General features: G+C 42.5%; 3 protein-coding genes across 4 annotated transcripts; 1 reads left to right on the forward strand and 2 right to left on the reverse strand.

Annotated features, from left to right (window-relative positions):
* Positions 1 to 1644: 1644 nt before the first annotated feature.
* On the reverse strand, positions 1645 to 9012 carry LOC310824533 (phosphatidylinositol 5-phosphate 4-kinase type-2 gamma-like). Of its 2 annotated transcripts, none has more exons than XM_083697793.1 (10): positions 8557 to 9012; positions 8179 to 8276; positions 6253 to 6349; positions 4578 to 4727; positions 4114 to 4260; positions 3714 to 3752; positions 3446 to 3541; positions 2985 to 3249; positions 2604 to 2707; positions 1645 to 2387 (listed from the first exon to the last, which is right to left on the reverse strand). In XM_083697793.1, exons 1-10 carry the CDS (start codon positions 8704 to 8706, stop codon positions 2307 to 2309), a joined length of 1227 nt encoding a protein of 408 aa, XP_083553919.1. In that variant the 5' UTR covers positions 8707 to 9012; the 3' UTR covers positions 1645 to 2306. The 2 variants fall into 2 exon arrangements, with proteins under 2 accessions (XP_083553919.1, XP_083553918.1); XM_083697792.1 differs by having other exon boundaries at positions 1646 to 2387; positions 3428 to 3541.
* A 1060-nt stretch (positions 9013 to 10072) lies between these two features.
* On the reverse strand, positions 10073 to 12355 carry LOC310824535 (insulin-like growth factor-binding protein 6; the record flags this gene model as incomplete). Its single annotated transcript, XM_083697795.1, has 4 exons — positions 10073 to 10895; positions 11177 to 11296; positions 11466 to 11500; positions 12016 to 12355. 4 exons carry the CDS (start codon positions 12353 to 12355, stop codon positions 10782 to 10784), a joined length of 609 nt encoding a protein of 202 aa, XP_083553921.1. The 3' UTR covers positions 10073 to 10781.
* Positions 12356 to 14026: 1671 nt separating this feature from the next.
* Positions 14027 to 19233, forward strand: LOC310824532 (SPRY domain-containing protein 3-like; the record flags this gene model as incomplete). Its single annotated transcript, XM_083697791.1, has 6 exons — positions 14027 to 14152; positions 14433 to 14567; positions 14804 to 14879; positions 16855 to 16979; positions 17218 to 17353; positions 19045 to 19233. Coding segments are annotated over exons 2-6 (654 nt in total), but the record flags the coding sequence as incomplete, so codon positions are not given.
* Between the last annotated feature and the right edge of the window lie 786 nt (positions 19234 to 20019).

Consider the following 20019-nt stretch of genomic DNA (forward strand, 5'->3'; position numbering starts at 1 on the left):
TCTGTAGTCAATCCATTATTGCAAGTTATAATGTCATACTCTATATCACATTAAGCCATGTCACTTCATATCACGCCATGCTGCTATCCCATTCCCTTCCAGAGTTAGTGAGGTGTGCAGGTTACCCCATGCAAGTGGCATTAACAAGCAAAGAGAAAGCAACTGTGGAGTAAACTGAAGAGACATAGTCTAAAACATGTGGTTGAGGCCACTGGCAATAAAAGAATAATGCAACACAAACATCCACCAGATGAGAAGAGCACATGGGACTGCCATATTCATGCTAGCAATTATTTCCTGCAATTACTGTAATAATTGTACCACTGAGACATTCTACATAATCCTCACTTCCTCTTTTTATTTGTTTTTCTCAGGGGAGAGCGTGAACACGGTTCTCCACTACCAGACATTATGCACATTTGGAGAACTGAGTTTTCTTTGGAGCTTTCACATATGCATGAAAATGTTGGCGACTTCTCAAAGACTGACTGGAAAGGGCCAAGTGTGAAATACTCTAAGTGTGCTGACATCAGCAAGAGCACCAGATAAACTAAAGAAATGTAAGTTTCAATTCCTCAACATTTTCTTCCTGGACTATTTCCTCAGACACCCTAGACATACTGTACCAAACTCACTGCTGCCTCTAAACTAGCTTAACTAAGCTACTGCTCAACTACAGAGATATTTATTGTTTCATTCAGACAATTTATTTGAACAGGGACAGTGTAGGGTACTGTACATTTTCAGCATCTCAGCCTACCGTACATATCAATGCAAATAAGACAGGGTTAGCCACAAAGCTTTTCATCAGGTGTCCCTAAAGTTCATACACACTGACCTGCACACCAATCAAGAGCCCAGCAGGTGTGCCTTGCATATCTAGTATTTGGGTGGTTTTACAGTATATGTAAATAGGTAGCACCAGTTGGCACCAACTCCAGCAGGGGAGGCTGGTGGAGGTAGAAAGTGGAGGATGGGCTCATTGTAATGCATGGAATGGAATGGGGAAGTATCAAAAATGGAATAGGGAAGTATCAAAAACCTACCATTCCTCATTCCGGAGTCCGTCCTCCGATTTCTGCCTCCACGAGCCATTGCCACTGGTATACAGTGAGTCTAGTGAAATAATCATTGGCAAAATAAATGAATAAATCTCTGGGAAAAGCAGGGTTTGAGTGTCAAAGGGCCTTGAGAGCACAGTTAGTGATTTCCCTATTCCACACAGTATTTTTCTAAGGACACAGCGACTTGGGGAAGATTTATATTGGGTTTGTTTCAACTCTTTCTTAAAAAAAAGTGCACCTCACCTTTTCCAACCCTCTTCTAACTCTCTGTGTCCACTCAGCGATAACCATTGTTCCCATGCTAACTCTTCCCTGGAGCAACAGGAACACATGTCAGCAGATTTATGTTTGGTGCATAGACAAGGTGAGGACAGAAATTAACCTCTGGCCGCCATTATACGACTGCTTGGTTCTATGAAGAGTGATATAGTCACAGACACACACATACATACACAGACATAATTGCATTGCTGAAAAATTAATCATTCCGAATCAGACCACTTCTTTGAAAAACATAATGAAATCATACAGTACCAGGCAACAGGGAAGAGCTTTTGAATTTATTTGCCATTCCAAGGAAACTTGTATTGCTCAATTCGTGTGTATTCTATCTATTTGGTAGTTCCTCCCTTTTGAATATGTTGTACATTTTGTTATGGTGCAGCAGGAATGATGTCTGTTCTTATTTTCTGCCATGTTGCCTTCTATTTTGGTAATACTCCCGTTCTGATTGGGTTACACAGTCATGGGGAATATTTACTAAAAGAGATCAACATTATATTATATCAGTTCTAGTATATATACAGTTGTCAGAATGGATCAGAAAATAAGGAATACACTGAGATACACTTACTGTAACTATTATCTCTGAATTTATGGTATAGACAGAATATACTGTATAAAAAATATCAACTCAGACATACGTTTATGAAACATTTAATACATTTAATCCAAAATCTATTCAAATTCTATCCAGCACTGAGCTCTTTTTGAACTTCTTTATGTATTCAATAAAATAAATAGCTTTTAAAAATGTAAAATTTCTCAGTAAACCAGTAGTTGTAATGATCTATATACACAAACATCTATTCCATTCAATGAATCAAAAATCAAAACGTTACTACAGTAAGTATTAGAATCAAATGTACAGATTGAGTAATTAATTGTGACAGCGTGGTGGTAAGTGGGGAGGTTTCCTTCGCATCACGTTGGCTGCGGTAGCTGTGGCTGTGTGTTGGACTGCTAGGCAAAGATGTTAGCGATAAACTCACGGAACCTCTTGGCATACTGCTCAGGGTGGACCGTGGAGATTTCTGCTCCTGCCTGTAAACACAGAGATACACAGGTAAACCAGCAACTGTCACAGACTGGAATCTTTTGTTATTAACCCCCCCCCCCCAATCCCAACAGGTACTGTGCAACCGAACAGTCAATGTTATATCCGTACACTCCCTTATAATGTCAATACAAAAACAAAGAAAAATGCACACATCTGTGCTTGGGCTCTACACTGATCTTGTATGTGTGTGTGTCACTCACCCCGTGTTTGACCGTCTTGGCAGCGTGAGCCGCTTTCTTCTTGGTATCATACTGGGTCAGCACATCAATCAGACCCATGAAGTACACCTCCCTCTGGGGCACACCTACAGTACAACACAGAGGAGGAGTGAGAGGGAGTCTACCAAACAGTCGAGGCTCATGGGTACTTCCTGCTCAAGATGCAGTGTAGTGGCTGAGGCCGTACAGTATATACTGTATTATGGTGCCAAATCCTTTTTTAGAATGTACCGGCACAAGTCATCAGGATTCATTACCATTGTGCCATAGCGTCCCCTGTGAAGCATTGAATAAGATGATTTGGTCAATAAAGATAACACAGAAACATCTTTCTTCAAGCTAGGTTCACTTGTTTTCACTCACCTACTGCACTCTGAATGGCATACACGTCCACATAAGGGTCAAACTCCCCAGGGCCGAGGGGCTTGAAGGAGTTCATGTAGCCAGCGATGCCTTCTGAAGAGGTGCCAAAGGAGCCCACAGCAGGGGCAGGAGCCAGGCCGTTCTCCTCATCCTCTTCATCCTCATAGGACGACTCCTCCATCTCCTCCTCCTCCCTCTCTGCCCGCCCTACATCATGGATCCCCAGCAGCAGGCTGTAGTCCATGATCTTCAGACGCACCAGGAACTGAAGACACATTCATGCACATTCAAGCACACACGTGCGTGCACACACACACACACATAGATAATACAGTTATTCACTTATATGAAACAGAGTAAACAGTACATTCTTAACTGAGCACACACACACACACACACACACACACACACACACACACACACAGTCTGTGTATGACCCTTACCTCCACATCTCTATTCACCTTGTCCATGATCCTCTCCTTCTCTTCCTCACTCACATAAACCTTCTGCATGTTATTCCTGAAGTCCACATCTTTGTAAGTGGGCAACTCCTTCACCTGCAAACAATATGGGCAGAATAGGGGAGAGGAAGATAATAGTGAGTTTTGACATGCAACTACTGACCAAGTAGGTTCAGTGAATAAGTCATGCAAAATGTGATAATAGACAACAAAAAAGATCCCACAACTCATAATTCTAAATTTTGTTGAGATTTTGTCCTGATCTTACCTTCTCTTTATGACTAGCTTCACGGGACACCAGGGACCCCTGACAAAGGAATGGACACCATGCTGTTTAAAGCTACTCAATGTCAAACGGCATGCTTCTTCTGTGGAACAGAGACCTTCAGCAAACCAGAGTCAACCACTTATCATTATCATAGTTTCTGGTCAACAGGAGTTGTAATTCAAGAGTTAACGGTAGCAATATTACTGTAACGTCACTAGGGTTCCCTCTAGTGGTCGTTCTGTGTGCATTGTAGATTCCTGTAACCACATCAGATATCACTCCCCTGAGCTCAAAGTACCAGTTTCATTAGGCATAAGATTTCAAAAGAAATGTGGTAGGACCAACAATGATCTAATCAAGAAGGACTAGATTAAAATGATCAAATGTAATTCCTCCTTACCTTGAGGTCATACTTCCTGTGTATGTCGAGCCTGTGGCTGAACATGTTCCTCATGACGATGAGGTAGGTGTCCTCACTCTCAACGGTGACCCGGTACATAGCCAGGAACTGAGGGAGCAGCGTACTGCCATGGCAGGTCACTATGTGCTAGGGGAAGAGTGGAAGAAAACTAGTGATAGAGCAATGAAAATAAATAAAAGATCAAATTTAGCTGTCTTGCAAGGGATGGACATCTTATTTTTCGATTTAGCTTGATACAGCAGTAGTTCCATTAAGGAACACCCCTAGTTCTAGAGTAGAGCACGATGGTAAGGATGGGTTAAAAGAACAACATACTGTACGTAATTGAACATTCCAAATAGTTCACCGAATATGTCGACCAGGATACCCACAGTGGGCCATGGAGTGCCTTGGAGGACAATGTCAACTGTATTCATTCCAATTGTATGGTGTTAATGCTTTACCTGGTGGTATTCAGACAGGATGTTGTGCATGTACTCCACCTCTTCACTAGAGATCTGCTTCACTATCAGTGTTCGGTCGTATGACGTCAACAGCAGCCCCACACCCTGCCCCTCTCCATCCTTGACTGGAGGACTGCGAGCGACAGATACCTGTAAATGAGTGGGGATATTATTCGGTCACGGCTTTTCACTGTCCTGGCGCCACAGTGGTGGAACGAGCTTCTCACTGCTGTCAGGACTACCTATCTTCCTTCTGCCATAGACTGAAGACCCATCTCTTCAGGCTACATCTTGACTGTCCCTCCTAAAGACCTCTTCATCCCCACTACCCCCCTGTACAGTTCCTCTACTGTAAAAAAAAAAAAGAAAAAAAAAAGTAATCCTTCCCTCTTCTAGCACTGTGACTGCCAATGGCCCCTGGTCCTAGCATAGATTTGTTTTTTCTTATGATGACTGATGTATAGATGATTCACTTACTTTACACAAATGTACTTGTTGTAAGTCGCTTTAGATAAAGGCGTCTGCTAAATGTCTCAAATGTAAAATGTAAATGGATATGCATAAAGTGTAATGATGACCACCTATAATACCTAGTCATATTTCCCATGATTATGTTATGACAATACCTGGCTACATTTAAAATGGCTGTGTTTAAGGAATTATTATCAGAGTCACATGGCACCAATCCTATACCGTTCCAATTCAAGAGGGTAACCCCCCTCTCCAGTCCCAAATTAGTCCCTGTCACATTTCCTTGTGAAAATGAAAATGAACAAACACTATGAGAGGAGAGCATGAACACAAACTTCACGTACCTGCCATCCGACGCATGCAAATGTTATGCAAAGTCCATGCAAATTCACACAGACTCCCTTTCTAGTAATGTATATCCACTGTAAGTAAATATGACTATACACTCACCGGCCACTTTATTAGGTACACCCTGCTAGTACCAGGTTGGACCCCCTTTTGCTTTCAGAACTGCCTTAATTCTTTGTGGCATAGATTCAACAAACCAGGCAACGTTTTTCCAATCTTCTATTGCCCAATTTTGGTGAGCCCGTGTGAATTGTAGCCTCAGTTTCCTGTTCTTAGCTGACAGGAGTGGCACCCGGTATGGTCTTCTGCTGCTGTAGCCCATCTGCTTCAAGGTTCGACGTGTTGTGCGTTCAGAGATGGTCTTCTCCATACCTTGGTTGTAACAAGTGGTTATTTGAGTTACTGTTGCCTTTCTATCATCTCGAACCAGTCTGGCCATTCTCCTCTGACCTCTGGCATCAACGAGGCATTTTCTCCCCCGGGGACCTGCCGCTCACTGGATATTTTCTCTTTTTCTGACCATTTTCTGTAAACCGTAGAGATGGTTGTGCGTGAAAATCCCAGTAGATCAGCAGTTTCTGAAATACTCAGACCAGCCCGTCTGGCACCAACAACCATGCCACGTTCAAAGTCACTTAAATCACCTTTCTTCCCCATTCTGATGCTCGGTTTGAACTTCAGCAGGTCGTCTTGACCATGTCTACATGCCTAAATGCATTGAGTTGTTGCCATGTGATTGGCTGATTAGATATTTGCGTTTACGAGCAGTTGAACAGTTGTACCTAATAAAGTGGCCGGTGAGTGTACAACGCCATTCATCTTAAAAAAGCATCATGTTTGAGTGTCATATTCATACCTGATAATCCAGATCCTCAATTCCAAAGCGCTCTCTGAGGTTTCTGAAAACCTGTGGACAATACTCTTTGAACTTGAAATGTGCTGGAAGATTCTCTCTGTAGGGGAAAACATGGAGATCTTAAATACTGTAGATAGATAGATAGATAGATAGATAGATAGATAGATAGATAGATAGATAGATAGATATTACAAATAACAAATGCTGTTACTGTATATTACACAATTATAACCAAAGTAGACACCAAAGTGTTATTCTGAGTTACAGTCTCTTTCTGAAATGCTGAAGATAGAGTAAACTTGTCTGAACACACAAAAACAGAATGTGTCTCTGTTTTAATATATAATATAATAATATACGCCATTTAGCTGAAGCTTTTATCCAAAGCGACTTACATTGCAGTGAGTGCCTACATTTTTCAGTATATATGGTCCCAGCAGGAATCGAACCCACAACCTAAGCGTTGTTAGCGTCATGCTCTACCAACTGAGCCACAGAGGACCACTATTCACTACTATGCTTTAGCCTCCATCTGAATACGTCCAATCACCTGACACATCTGTAATGACGTAACTGTTGCAGACACGGATATCATTTGGCCTCTTTTCTGTCTGTTGTCCCTCCCTCTATCTCCCTCTCTGTCTCCTCTCCCTACTTGAGGCAGGAATTTCACACTTCATTGTTCAGAAATGGGACACCATGCTCCCAATCACTCTCACAAGTATTCTCAGCTGTGTGCAACTCCATAAAGCAGCGGAATGGGGAAGCAGACTAAACCACAGGCTTTATAATAAGTAGTTTTGGCACTTATGGATCTGAAGTGAATATCGTGAACATTGTAAACTTAGGTCAAATTTAAGGACCTGATTATATCAAGAATGGGGTTGATACAAAGTGAAGCAAAGTTGAGTTGCAGTCAAAGAACACTGTAAAGCAAGAACAGATTGCAATCATTTCAGTGGTAAGAGTTATAATATTTGAGGTAATTGATACTGTAATTAATGAACCGCCATTTAAATCATTCCCTCAGTCTGAAAATGTTCACCAGGCCCCGAATTCCTGAACAGATTAAAGGATTGGAGAAATCCACTTAATCTCATTGAGGTTTATGTAGTTGCCTTTTTCGACTGCAAAACATGTGGGACCCCATCTGACAAACACAACACGAAACATCATTCTCCTATCAGTGCAGCCAACCTCTACTCTGAGCTTGCTAAACGTTTTACTCTCTCTTAGAATTTGGCCTTTAAACAGAACCCTCTTTCCCTCTCTCTCTCTCTCTCTCTCTCTCTCTCTCACACACACACACACACACACACACACACACACACACACACACACACACACACACACACACACACACACACACACACACACACACACACACACACACACACACACACCCTCTCTGTGTCCGATGCCTTTCACATTCCTTTCAGTGGACATGTCATCGTGAGTCTAATTGCTCTGGCTACTTAGCTGTTGCACGTCATGGTGTTTGTGTGAGCTGTTGGTTAAACATTCCCACTGGTCCCACTTATGCTCAGGTCCACAGAGGATATTTCTATCCTTCTAATTTTGAGGAGGGGTATTTTAGCATTGTAAGTACACTTCAAATCTTTCTCACACACTCTGCAAGCCTCTAGAGCTCTGCGTTTTTCACAAACAATCCCTCTCACATCTCTATGCAAATACACAGCATCAGAGGTAACACACTCCTTTGAAATGTAGATAAACACAGGCAAGAATATCTCCTCATTTGCAATTATTTTTTAGAAAAAACGTGTTAGTGAAGAGATTGTGATTAGACTGGATTGTTAAAAAGAACATACATTGACATGTGCCTCATAAAGCATTCATTGATTTAGCATCACTTCAACTGTGAAAAAGTGTTATTTTAGATTCAGAGATTGTGCAGTACAGTACTTGTTGAAGAGGTGGTTGTTGACTTTGATCTTGGTATTGGCTTTGAAGTCATCAGGGAGCAGCATGACAGGGATAGGCACCTGGCTCAGGTCATTTATCTGCAGACAGATGACAGGCTGTTAGAATCCACACACACTCTAACACACACACACACACACACACACACACACACACACACACACACACACACACACACACTCTAACACACACACACTCTAACACACACACACACACACACACACACACACACACACACTCTAACACACACACACACACACTCTAACACACACACACACACACACACACACACACACACACACACACACACACACACACACACACACACACACACACACACACACACCATCGTCGACATACCGAGTGATTGACTCCCCACATCAGCACACTCAGAACTGGGTCACTTGCCCGGAACACCTCCACTTTCTGCTGTACAAAATGTTTCTTCTTTGTCTTCGTTTTGGGAGCCAGGATACCCAGGGGGCTCGAAGTGGCACCCGGAGATGCCATTGCGCGAGTTCGGTAAGCTAATGCGTTGAACTGCAATGGAACTTGGTTGTAATAAAAACAGTAAAAGTTAGGTTCGTGGAGCACTGTTGGTTACATTCATTTGCCCTGGTAGTCGCACTCGGTTTGCTTGGAGTTGGTTGACAAAGTAATTGACTCACTGCTGCGCCGTAAACCGCTCGATGTTGACCTGTTGAGTTTAATCCTCTACTTTTGCCTTCTTATCTTGAGTGTTTGACACTGTTGGTCTCAGTAACCCAGTCCTAACTGATAAAAACAAATTCACACTACATCGAACAAATTCGTCAATCGCCAACATCTGGCATCACCTGCCATACGTCGCGTGTACGGCGGACAGGTGTACTACGACGTGAGCTCGTGCGCTCCGCCCATAAACGCAGCAACATCAAAACAATCTGTTTAATTTAACTCCCTTGAATTTTTATTACCAATTACTATTACCTGTCAGTTTCAGCTACAGTAACTGTACATCAAGAATGTTGGCTGTAACTGCTTGTAAATGTAGGCTATTTTATAGTCTATCTCTGATGGCAAAAAATGTTTTACTCTCTACACTTTTTTGGCAACTTTTTGCAATCCACATGCTCATCACCTCGAAACTGATCCACTCCCATGACAAAGTTCAGTATGTTTTGTGACATTCTCTATTGCCATTCGCCATTATTCCAGACAAATGGAATGGATCTGTTGTCGAGGTTGGTTTTTCATAATTTAATTTTAGGGATTGGAACAATACAGTCTTTGTATCAGTGTGTGTGTGTGTGTGTGTGTGTGGGGGGGGGGGGGGGGGGGGGGTATAAAGTCACATGCAAATGAATTGACTCACCAGCATTCGAAAACATCCATTGAATACATTCCTTTTGGCTGTTTGGAGTATGTGTATTGTGTGCCTTTATTAAGATTTCAAGGTTGTGTCTAAGAAGGCAATGGACATAAAGGATCAAACGCTCTAACTTTTAAAAAGCACACCAACTCTGACCATGCTCTAATTCTCTTGGCTCCTGGTCATATGAGAACGATTTTTGGATTAAAGGCACATGCCCAGCTATTTACTGCCACTGCAAGGTTATTTTGAGAAATAAACAGTTTTTTTGTTGAACCCTCTCTGAGTTGTTCTCATGTTACGAGTATGATGTATGAAAGGCTCAAAACGTCTGTTATACAACAGGTAAGTAGCTATGTTCAACATCTTTTAAACATAACTGTCAGTTTTCTTCCATTGTGCTTTCCACTCATGATTTCATAGGTTAGAAAAATGTCACATTTACTGTGTATTTAAAATGACCAACATAAATAGAAAAGCATTAATTAAAAGATCATATGGTACAGTAAGTAAGGCATACAATAATTTGTCACATTTAAATAACATGCAAAAAATATTTTAAAAATACATACTTGTGAATTGAATTAAATAATAAATCAGGTTTTGCTCCATATATGTATACTTTATCTATAGTAAAAAACAACAACTAAAACAACAACAACAACAACAACAACAACAACAACACATGTCTGCAAAGATTTCTGTAAATAGGCTGGAGGTTTCCAGTCGTGCTTGGAGTTTGAATCATGAGCTATTCTGATAATTAAGTGTGTAGTTTCAGAGTCATAGGGCAGACAGCGGATATATCATTAGGGATGTGCAAGCCTAGCTTCCTAGGCTTGTCAGTTGTCATGGGGCAGTCAGCTGGTGATGTATGTGTTACATACAGGTAGCCTACTACACAGTGTATACGTCCCCAGTTAGTTAATATAAAACCCTTTTTTGTTGATCTTTACTACTGCATATGATTGTTTTCATCACTAGAGGGCGCTATGAGACCAAACTAACAAGTATAGGGGACACCTCCAAGAGAAATGCAGCTGGAAGGATGATGCATTTAGGTAGCATGGTATTGACAGCCATAGATTAAACATTTGATTCCTGACTTGTATTGGCAAGGTAGTGTCCAGCACTTTTTGAAGCTCCTCATCCCTCTCTTGTGTCCCCCTCTCTCTCATCCATCTGATCTTCACCCCATGCTCCATATTCTTGACTCCAGGATGAAGTTGTCGCCTCATGCGTTGTCACACAACAGGGTGCCTTCCTGGCTTGTGCGTGATGGTATTGCTGTGCCGTTCTCATCCACACACCAGCAGTGGCCACGCTGCATGCCCCTAGAGGACCGACACTGTCACAGAGGGTGGACACAGAGACATGAAGAATTTTGTTAAGCACTTGTTTTTTGATTTGACACCGAATTTGAAACACACACACACACACACGCACACACGCACGCACGCACGCACGCACGCACGCACGCACACACACACACACACACACACACACACACACACACACACACACACACACACACACACACACACGCACACACGCACACACACACACGCACACACACACACAAACATAGACAGATAACACATACACAAACATACCTGTTTGTAAACCCACCTGCTTCTTTCTGAAGAAACCACGCCTATCACAGTTGGGCATATAGATATCACGGTCTGATTGGAAGACCAGGATCTCAAGACCTTTAAGAACTGTGTTAAGCAGCCTTCGACATGGAGCCTAGAGAGAAGAGGGAGGGAGAGAGAGAGAGAGAGAGAGATTTTAGATTACATCGCAGAACCAGAAATTCAAGTAATTGTTCTATTGTAATCCTATTTCATAACACAATCCTCCTCTGCTCTACAAGCACAATAGATGTTTGTATTAAGAAATGTGTGAGGGATTTTACCTTCTCCAGGTCTTCACTGGCTGGCGGGTCTGAAGCTGGAGAAAAAAACAGAAACTGCTTAGCTTAGTACACAAGGACTATAATTACAGATTTCTTAGATATGACCAGTTAATAGAATCAATGATCATCATTACAGATTTGCACAGATTGCAAAACAGATTGTCCTTGTAAATGTATTTATCTTTTATTAAACCTATCTCTGGAGACCTGGAAAGTGGCCACCAGTTGTTTGAGATTCATAGACAATTGTTTAGGTTATTGAATAAAATAATAGAATAATATTTTCCACCTCCAAAACAATGTATTTTGGGTCTAAAAGAAAATCTTTTTGAAGAAGATTGAGTAAGTACTGATACTAGTTTGGAGTACCCCCCTCCTCCCCACCAATGATAAACAGTTATTCAGGGTGTGCAGCATTTTGTCCCAGCCCAGTGTTAACACACTTGATTCAACTGATAAGCTAATCGTCATAGTGTAGTGATGAGGTAAACCCTGCACACCCAATAGGTCTCCTTGACCACAACTTAAAAACATGACATGGGCGCCTTACCTGTAAGCTGGGGCCTCTCAGATGGACCGGTCCTGCTGACGTTGCTGCAGATGCCCCTGCCCTGAAGCAGGGCCTGGAGGGGGCTGGGGTCCCCCTGTGAAGGGGTGCAACGGAGACCCTGGGCGCAGCTCAGGGTGTAGACCCCACACGGTTCTCCCATGGCAAGGATGGAAGTGCCGAGTTCCCCAGACTGCTGCATCTGTGTGGGGGCCCTGGCCCCTAGGGAGCCCTTACAGGAGGGACACCCCCTGAGCGTATTCAGACGGGAGGCTACTGTCCATGGGCTGGCGAGGGCAAGCTGCAGGAAGAGCAGGGCCAAGATGTCAGAGTACAGAAGCATTTTCCCTCACGTTACACGTTGTCCACCAATACAGTAACAGGTAACAGTCCGGATTCCTATTAGTTTAAATTTCAGCTACAGTTATTTGAGGTAGAACAATTTCTGAGGTTTATTCTTATTTCTCTCTTTTTCCCTTTCCCTCTCTATTGCTTCAGCTGAGTTCCACTGTCTGTTAGCTGTAGACGAGAGGCAGAGTGGATAGGAATCCCCTCCAGCTACGACAGAGCGATAATGGAGCAGGCAGACACTACCGACAGCAGCTTTTAAAGAGCCAAAAGGTGGAGGAAGAGGGAGGGGGAGGGGAAGAGAGAGAGAGAGAGAAATATTAGTCTCCCCTCTCATTTCCAAATGATCGAGCACACCCCCACTTCCCCTTCTCTGACACACACACACGCCTTTCCTTCACCAGTGCCTGGTAGGATAGGGTTAGTCCATGCCCCATAATGAATAATAACTGTTGTTCATTCAGCATTTCCAGTAGTTTTTCCACTCAGAATATATTTCATGAATGTTATTATTGATAAGCATCAGATACTGTTTTGTTCACACATTCAATGTGATGAGGATGGGATGTGTACATATATTTATTGAAGACAATTATTGCTGTATGAACAGGCACCAAATGTAATCATTTTCATCGTTTTTCTTTGTAGGCAACTGTACTTCATAATGAAATACCTGCATGGCTGTGGGTAACAATAAGATGTGTTGGAATGTACAGTATATTACCAAGGAATTTGAATGAAGGAATTAGTCTCTCACATCTATAGCTAAATGCCCCTATCAAATGAAATGTTTACATTTGCAGTTGCCATGGCTAGAATAACACATATCATTACATCACATAACATAGCATGATGACGTAAAACTGCAGGCAAACACTTTGATCAAATGACATAGACTGACAGATTGCAGGAGTGCCATTCAATAGAAGGGACTTAGACAGATGACTAAGCCATTGATGACCGATACCAGTGATTAATTCTTCCATCACAGGAAATACATTCCTCTATGTGTGTGTCACAGCAATGGACTAAGCATTGTAGAGGGGGGGACCACCTCTTTAAATGGGACTTAAAAGGGTAACAGTTCAAATAAAAAATTAAAAAAACATTTTGATGCTGCAGCCAATCTGGCAACCAATAGCATATGGTACTGTAAATGCAAGGAAAATGTGCTGGCTGTCCAGTGTTCCCACTTCACAGTCTAAAACCATGTTTCACAATCCAAAACGTTCCTTACATTGTGCCAGAATTTGTGGCAGCTTTCTTTTGTAACCTATGGAAGTCCTCTTTCCACCTACTGTAGCCTATTAAGTAATCAACCCCAAAAATCCCGTTCTCAAGAGCCTAGGATTCCTCCTATGCGCCTCCAACACTTAATTAGGTAGCTTAAGAAGAATTTTCCTCTTATAATATCACCTCAAATTTTCTCTCTCCCTTCTTTTCTTACGCACCCAATCATCCAACCACTCACCCACACATACACACAGCAACAAATTACAGCAGGAGGGATTGTCTGGGCCAGTACTAGTCAGCAAACACACAGCAAGAGAACGAACACCATTTGTATTCCAAATAAATGCTACATAAAAAATAAATAAAAGACAAGTTACTTGTTTGGCCCGAGATGTGCACGGATTGGCTCTCTCTATCGTTGTTGTATCATGATGTCATTAGAAAGCGCCATATGCGGAATTTGCGTTGATGGAGATCGACAGACAGTATAGGTTCGGGAAATTTGTGAACAAGAACGAATGTGGCCACAGTGGCCCGGGAACAGTAGCCTGAAGATAAGGTGAGGAACTTGTTTTATCTGTGTTTATACAATGTTACCACTTAATTGCTACAGGACGTGTGAGAGATTGTGTGTAGCCAGCCTACTCTTGCTGTCTGCGTCTGACGTTGAAAAGTGCCTGACAGCTCTGCCCGTCTTGGCTTGCCTTTAGCTAACTAGTCACCTGATATTTTACATGATTCTGGTTGCCTTAATCTTTAGCTAGGTCATGTCATTTTCGCTGTTTAAAATGATATGAGTGCGGTAAAGTAGCCTCACTGTAGGGTTTCTCTCTTCTCAGGTGAGTAATGGACGACATCAATCTCCACTACCGCTTCCTGAACTGGAGAAGGAGAATTCGAGAGATTCGCGAGGTGCGGGCAGTGCGTTACCGCGAGCGGTTCAAAAGAATGTTGAGGGACGGACACATCCTCAGGTGGGTCATGGGGGTGAGGTGACGGCTAGTAGCAGGGTGAGGTGAGGGTGTGGATTCATTACCCTTACACTTGACAGACACCCATTTCCACCCTTTGTCATGCCACCTCAATGCATGGCCAGGAACTTACAGTATTATTCTTATGGCCATTCATAAGTTGAAGAACAATTTTCACACATTCAAATAGGCTGAATGAAAATAAAATAAATTGCTATTTCACACTCATTCTGTTACAGTTACCAAGGGAACTCAGATGAAGTTGGCTGCTTCGTGGCTCCTAGGCCGTTATCAAAAGAAAACTGCTATTTTGAGGTACAGTAGGCTCAGATCACTATTGGGGTCCTAGCCGGAGAGTGACCCTATGGTTTAACTGGCACTGTCTCTGGTTACTACTCACCCGTCCAGTTGTTAGCCTATTTGACTGTAAGGGAACATGTTGGCTGTATGAAAATACTCTTGTGACATGCTGGCATATCTTCACGGCAAACTGCATCCATGGTTAGTGTTGTGGGGTGTGCTGATCACATGGTATCCAGATGTGACGCACAGGTGTTTTGATCAATCAGCAAACTCCACAACACTAATCAGGCAGCTGTTAGTTGTACAGAAAGACTTGTTTGTTTATTTTAGGGAATTAGCTAAGTGTAGTAAAAATAGAGACCGGACAACTGTTTGCTAAGTTGGTTAAGTAGTAACCAGAACTCTGACTGTATTGCCGGTGTCGTATTGGGCCGCCCCACCTAACTATTGCTAAGGGAAACATTTACCATTCACTTCAACCAATGTCCTCTATATGTGTTATGTATTGTTGGACATAACACATATCAGAAACTATAGTATCCTGTCTTTCAAGTTTCACAAGTAACACAAGTTTTTAAGGTGTAGCTCCCACACTGCTATTGTATTGTTCTTGACAGTTCAAGAGCCTTGTTCAAGTACATCGCAAGTCTGAGTGAGCCCATCAAGACTCACACCCTCTTGATTAACTGCAGTCTGAGCTCAAAAGGGCTGCACAGCTGCTAAATATAGCTGACACACTGGAGTAAAATAGCTTGTAGACCAGCCCAAACCATGTTATTTTTGGACCCTTCTTTCTTTGTAACAAATGATCTGACAAATGGATCAAACATGGTAGTTTTCCAGTTTAAAAGAATGTGGTGTGCAACATAACTCCCCAGTTATTCATCAGAACATTTTTTTTTAATATGAATCCCTCCAGACTAAATTATAAAGACAGCAGGCTCATAAAAAGCGTCCTGGGTTTTGGGAAAGCTCAGGAAAGGAGGACTTGGCTGTACATTGTGGGATAGGGAGAGGTCTGGTGTGTAGACTGGCCTCTCGAGGGTATGCCAGGGCAGTGAGTGGGTATGGAGGTACAGGGAAGGAGTCCTGGTTCTGTCTAAAACTTTGGGAGGATTGATTGGGCAGACATAATGTGTGTCTGACTGCTTGCCCACGCCTTTTTTTAACTGTAATGAAAGGGAAATCATACCCCACTTTTCAGGAATGACACACCTTAAAATGAATAAAACACCAGCCTGTTTATGAAACACAGACTGAAGCCATGTAATTATTTTTCTCTTTTTCAATTCGTCTTCTCTGTTTTTGACACGTCGACTTAAATCATCTCGTTTTCAAGAATATCATTGCCAAAACACTGATGCTACACATCAATCATGTAACTGCACGTTTAACTTAATCCGTGCTTCTTGTATTTGGTGTTCGGAAGCTATTGCTTTACGAGGCTCAGACCATTTTGCAGAGGGTGAGGGTTGACCAACTATCTTTCAGTTGTGGCCTCTGTCTCTCCATCTCTGGCATACATGTGTCCATCTCAGGTGAGGTTTTCCCATTTGTCCAGCCCTGCCTCTGCTCTTTCATCACAGCAATCTAAGGATTATCAGGCTCAGAAAAGGACTCGGAACGTAACTCAATGACACAGTGTGAGACTCGAGGGTATTTTCTCACACGCTTGAAGGAACAGTAGTGAGTCATGGGGAAGGACTTAATGGTTTCCCCTTTTCAGAGCTCTCGGATCTGTCAATGTTCTGATTGCTGTGCGTCCATGATTACTGCCCCCTAGGCATGATGTCATAATTAATCGCTGTCAGTTGGAAAGTGTGTACCAAGTCGCAGGTGCTCATGAACAGCTGTCTGTCACCCCCCTCCAGGAAATGTGAATGTGCACTTTTTTTTTCTTCCTTGTTTCAAATGAAGTTGAGTTACTCATACTTATGACTATGGGGATGTTATGGCGTTTAAGTAGAGTGTTCTGTGGTGCTTTTAGGTGACAATCATTGACACAGGAGTGCGAGGAATGATTGCTGTTGGTCTGGTGCCTCAGTACTACAAGCTGGACCATCAGCCAGGCTGGCTTCCTCACTCCGTAGCCTACCACGCTGACGACGGCAAGTATGTGTCGTGCCCCTGTTTTAGCCATTTCTACATTTTTTAGCCGTTTCTGCCCAGAATCGTTGATATACACGTTTCATTTTTTAATGATCCCAAACATTCATCTAGAATGCCAGATTTATTTAGAATTTTCCGTACCCAGACCTATTTTGCCAATGGCAAGAGATACCCAGAGGTACTTGTGTGACTGCCAACTGTGGCTCAGCCAGCTCAACCTCACCCCTCTGCCATTCCACAGACTGTACAATGGCAACACTGTTGGACAGCAGTTTGGGCCAAAATGTAACAGAGGCGATCGCATCGGCTGTGGGATATACTTTGAGTCTTTTGAGGATGGCCAGGCAACTGTTTTCTTCACCAAGAACGGCAAAGAAGTAAGATGCCCAGTTCACCATGCTCTTATTCTACTTCACACACAGACACATTCAAAAGAAATCCCCTCACTTTGGTGTTTGCTGTCATCATTTCAAGTTGGTCCACCCATGTGCCTCAGTATAGTTTGTCATATATGTACAGTTGTGGTCAGAAGTTCACATACACTTGTAAGGAACATGTATGTCATGGCAGTCTTGAGTTTCCAATCATTTCTACAACTCTTATTTTTCTGTGATGGATTGATTGGAGCACATACTTCTTTGTCACACAAAACATTCATGAAGTTTGGTTCTTTTATGAATTTATTATGGGTCTTCTGAAAATGTGACAAAATCTGCTGGGTCAAAAATATACATACAGCACCTTGAATTATCAATTTTGGTGATGTAGAAAGTTGTGTCAATCAAATTTGCTTTGTGGCATGGCCTCTTAACTTCTATCTGAGTGATTATGATTGACTACAGCTGGTGACTTATTTCAGCCCATTTAAATAGGGCTCGTTTGATACACTCATTACACTCAGCCAGAAACGCTACAATGGGAAAGTCTAAGGAGCTCAGCACGGATCTGAAAAAGCGCATCATTGACTTGAACAAGTCAGGAAAGTCACTTGGAGCCATTTCAAAGCAGCTACAGGTCCCAAGATCAACTGTGCAAACAATTGTTTGTAAGTATAAAATGCATGGCACAGTTGTGTCACTGCCACGATCAGGAAGAAAACGCAAGCTATCACCTGCTGCTGAGAGAAAATTGGTCAGGATGGTCAAGAGTCAACCAAGAACCACCAGAAAGCAGGTCTGCCATGAATTCGAAGCTGCACAGGTGTCAGTGTCCACAGTCAAGCGTGTTTTACATCGCCATGGGCTGAGAGGCTGCCGTGCAAGAAGGAAGCCGTTGCTCCAGAAGCGGCACCTTAAGGCTCGACTGAAGTTTGCTGCTGATCACATGGACAAAGAAAAGGACTTCTGGAGGAAAGTTCTGTGGTCAGATGAAACAAAAATTGAGCTATTTGGCCACAATGACCAGAAATATGTTTGGAGGAGAGAAGGTGAGGCCTTTCACCCCAAGAACACCATACCTACCGTCAAGCATGGTGGTGGTAGTATTATGCTCTGGGCCGGCGGAACTGGTGCCAGTGGAACTGGTGCTTTACAGAAAGTAAATGGAATAATGAAGAAGGAGGATTACCTCCAAATTCTTCAGGAAGACCTACAATTATCAGCCAGAAGGTTGGGTCTTGGACGTAGTTGGGTGTTCCAACAGGACAATGACCCCAAACACACATCAAACGTGGTAAAGGAATGGCTAAATCAGGCTAGAATTAAGGTCTTAGAATGGCAGATTTTGTCACATTTTCAGAAGACCCATAATAAATTCATAAAAGAACCATCACAGAAAAATAAGAGTTGTAGAAATGATTGGAAACTCAAGACTGCCATGACATACATGTTCTTTACAAGTGTATGTAAACTTCTGACCACAACTGTATGTGTGTTTGTCTGTAATTTGTTTGTAATATATCTGTGTCTACGTATGAGTTTTGTCTGAAACATTGTTCCCCCCTGCTGCTGTCTTGGACCAGGTCTCTCTTGAAAAATAGATTTTATCTCAATGAGACTAACCTGGATAAACAAAGGTTAAATAAAATGAATTAATATAAAAAAAAAGTAAATGCTGCATTTGTATCCAGGTTGGAACTGTGGTGGTCCCGGGATCTCCTGAGGCTCTCCACCCCGCTGTGGGGATGCACTCTCTTGGGGAGGAGGTGAAGCTGGACCTGGAGGCCAAGTGGAGGATGGAAGAGGAGGAGGGAATGATGATGGTGGACAGCCATGAGGACGAGTGGGGTCGTCTGCACGACGTCAGAGTCACTGGCACTGTAAGACCTGTTGTGTCCTTCGTGGGCTAGCCTACTTCATGTGTTGTTCACATATACTTCACATGAGCCTTTTTGCGTGGCATGTGCATGTGATTGTGTATAGCACACTCTCCATGCAAAGGATGTTCTTATATAAATGTACAATAATGATGAATAGCATCATTGTATCCATTCTGTGCTTGAATGTTTCCGTCTGTATCTGTAACTGCTGAGTGGAGGCCTGGTGATGTTTGGTATGATTGCTTGAGGCAATGACTTGCCCTTCTGGTTGTGGGAAAGCAGGCTTCATATCGCTACCCCCCACACCTGCGATCAGCACACCTGTAGGTGACCACAGTGTTTTAAGATGGAAACTGAGGTCTTATGCCTGGAGTGCTCACATAAGAGAAAACCTAGCTTTCATTTGAGATGAGAGCATTTGTCGTTCAACCGTCTGTTGACTGAAAGCTTCTCTCAGAAGAGAAAGGTCATACTGTAGGTTGTCAAGGTGTGACTTGATAATTCAGGTGATTTCATCATTGTTTTCATTTGTTGTGAATTGCTCTTCAAATTTTCTTGGTGATTGGATGTTGTTTATATGGTTGTTTCGCAGTCTGTTTCCTGGCAACGTTAAGACATATGTCGCTAGGTTGACAGATGGAGATTTGAATGGAAAACTACGATATTTTCTCATTATTTATATACAGTGCCTTCAGTAAGTATTCACCCCCTGGACTTTTTCCAAAAAATGTTGTGTTACAACCTGACTTTAAAATAGATTTTATTAGATTCATTTTGCCACTGATC

This window comes from Argentina silus, assembly GCF_951799395.1.
Source record: "Argentina silus genome assembly, contig: scaffold_296, whole genome shotgun sequence".
NCBI lineage: Eukaryota > Metazoa > Chordata > Actinopteri > Argentiniformes > Argentinidae > Argentina > Argentina silus.